The sequence below is a fragment of the Capsicum annuum genome, chromosome 8 (genome assembly GCF_002878395.1).
Source record: "Capsicum annuum cultivar UCD-10X-F1 chromosome 8, UCD10Xv1.1, whole genome shotgun sequence".
NCBI lineage: Eukaryota > Viridiplantae > Streptophyta > Magnoliopsida > Solanales > Solanaceae > Capsicum > Capsicum annuum.
In genome coordinates this window covers 148421087-148424078 of record NC_061118.1, presented here as the reverse complement: position 1 = coordinate 148424078, position 2992 = coordinate 148421087, and the positions used below count along the sequence as shown (strand labels likewise).

General features: G+C 28.8%; 1 protein-coding gene across 1 annotated transcript; it reads left to right on the top strand.

The window, feature by feature from the left end:
* Positions 1-1479: 1479 nt before the first annotated feature.
* LOC107879766 lies at positions 1480-2539 on the top strand. The gene has a single exon (XM_016726715.2). It carries the CDS (start codon positions 1965-1967, stop codon positions 2466-2468), a length of 504 nt encoding a protein of 167 aa, XP_016582201.2. The 5' UTR covers positions 1480-1964; the 3' UTR covers positions 2469-2539.
* Positions 2540-2992: the final 453 nt, after the last annotated feature.

Here is a 2992-nt window from a genome sequence, read left to right as displayed (position 1 = left end):
CAAGAATAAGCTCAAAAGCCCTTGATTTTATATTTGAAAAGGCGAATTAGATGATTCATAGAGATTGTAACACTCACACATTGAAATCAATAAATTGATTGTTATATAATTTCTTGTCTCGAATTATTTATTTTTCGGTCTCAAAAATTTTATTGTCCAACACATACGAAATTGAAATACAATAGGTTTACAAGCAAAACAAATAATTAATTTTGGCGTGTCATGATAAAAATTATATTTGATCGATACTAAAACTAAAGTATATGCTTATTTTATTAAAAACAATGTACATACTTAATGATTTTCCTTATACAGATCCAAGCACTTTATCTGTAATTTATCTTCCACTACTAATTATACTCTTAAAATTTTAGGAAATAGCAAGTGATGCTATTTGTTGGAAATAAAAAAATAGCTATGTCGGGCTCATGAATTCTTGCAAGTTACACGCACGGAGTTAGGCAGGATTGAGAGGTTCATTCAAATTCTCTTCGATAGAAAATTATATTATTTATATATGATTAAAATTAATTTTATGTATTTATATAATAGATATTAAAACCTTTCTAAATTTATTGGTGTATTTACTTCTTCATATTTTAAACTTTTTTGTTATAAAAATCCTGATTCCGCTGCTAGGATACAGCTAGAGCTTCGAACTTCGGCTAATTAAAAATGGATTGGTTGAAAATGTAAATCTTGCGGTAGTACGGCTGCTAGCTATGACAAAGTAACTCCATTTTCAAATTTCAACTGATCATACGTGATCAAGTAGACCATCATATTTTATGCATACAAAAAAAAAAGGTACAAATTTATTCAAAGCATGTGTTTATATTAATTAATCAATTAGCACTTATAATATATAAATAAACTTTTTTTTCCTTTTGGAGAACACATAATATATAATTTTCATTTGTACATTTATTATTTATCATGGAACGGTGGTGCATATCCTTTAGTTAAAATTCTACAAATAGCTCATATAATTTTTTTTTAAAAAAACGATGCTTATAAATATTTTTCGAATAAGATTGCCCATAGTTTCTTTAATTGGACACTCATATTTAGAAAAAAATCTCGTTGAATAATTGCCAAAAAGAAAAAGAAATCTCGTGGAACTTCCAACCAAGTACTACTTCCCAAAAAAGTCGTAATCTAATTCTAGAAATACCAATAAAATGGCCACATATTTATCAGCTCTATCTAGTAGCTCTAATTATATAAAATCGAATAATCACCTTTTCCATATATTATATCTTTTCAAGAGTCATCCTTGTCTGCGCACGTGTGAATTGGGAATCATTAAAAAATAAATTAATCTATCTTATTTGTACTTAGTTTTTTCCTTTTTTTAATTTTAGAATATTTTTCAGTCAATGTTCGATATTTATTATAAGCTAAATTAATCAAACTTTATGTTAAAAAGTTTCACTTTAAAAGTAGAATCACTTCCTATTAAAGGTGATTTAATATTCAGAATTCGAACTCAAGACATTTAATTAAGGATGAATAAATAGTTATCATTCTGCCATAATTTTTTCAGATAATTATATACTTAGTTCATTGTACATAGTTGTTTAATGTATGAACCACATAACTTTACGGGTCTCCCAAGTATCTATCTCTATAATTAGATTTAGAATCTTCTTAAACCTTATTTCCTCCAAGTTTCCTATTTTCAATCAAGATTTTCCATTTTCCAATCCCTTTTTGTCCTTTTTTTTCTTATTTTCTTTATTATCCCCTTCCAAGAAGCAGCCTCTTTATACCTAATTTTTCCTAAATCATTACCTATTTATACCTCTCAACAAATTCCATTTCCCTACTCACTTCATCATCTCGTACTAATAAAATAACTACTTTCTAGTTGAACTCCAAGGTTCTTCTACATACTCAAATTAGTTAGTATATATCATATCGCACGTGACGAACTAGATTGGAACTGAGGCGTAGTTATCATTATGGATTATCGAGGGGTGATGATGACAAAGTGCAAGAACACGAAACAAAAGAAGAGAGACCACCATAAATCGAAGAAGTCTGATGTCAAAGTTGTGTACATTTCTACTCCAATGAAAGTAAAGACAAGTGCATCGAGATTTAGGTCACTTGTCCAAGAACTCACAGGGCAGGACTCAGATATAGCAAGAATCATGGAGAGTAATAATGGGGCCATAACTGAGTTTGATGATATTCATCATGGACACAATGATCAGATTCCAGTAAAGTCGTCATCACCATCACCATCACCATCATCGTCATCGTCTCTGCTACTAGCAAAATCATCTAATAACTCATCTCCTATGAGTTCAGAGTCCAACTATTTTAAGGAACCTAATTTTGATGACCTGCTTAATACTCAAATGGAAGAGCAATTTCTTGCTTTATTAGGTTCATCAAATTATAGTAGTAGTGATTATTCAGCTGATATTGATGTTCTTGGAAGCTATGATACACTACTGTAGATTTAATATCTTATGATTTTTTGTTTGAATGATATGGTGGATAGATTATGGATAAGATTTAAAGAGGTGTATATGTATGGTTTATATTTTTTACTAAGTGGATATTCTTTAGATAATGAGAGAGGAGATGACTTTAGATTTACGTAGACGACTTTAGGAGTTGTAAAGATTTGGGAAACCTTTTTTTTATGAAAAATAAAAAGAAGAGTTTACTTTTAAGTCGTGATAAATACTATAAGTAGAAACATTGTTCTTTAAAAAAATAAAAACAGATAAATAAAATTACGCCATTTGAGAAATATATGTAGACAACGGCCAAAAAAATTATAATCAATATAAATATATAAAGGACGGGTTATAGGAATGCCGATGTGGTACCTGCCAGCTATAACCAATATTAGCGTTTATCTCTTTTGCCAATTTTTTTGGCCTTTTACCTCATTTTTTAAATTAAAACTAAAATATATTATTAATTAAATATAGAGCCTCTATCAATCTATATATAAAAGCCAAAAAAAAAAAGA

Coding starts and splice junctions, on each gene's coding strand:
- LOC107879766 (XM_016726715.2), top strand. CDS start 1,965: ATGGATTATCGAGGGGTGATGATGACAAAGTGCAAGAACACGAAACAA.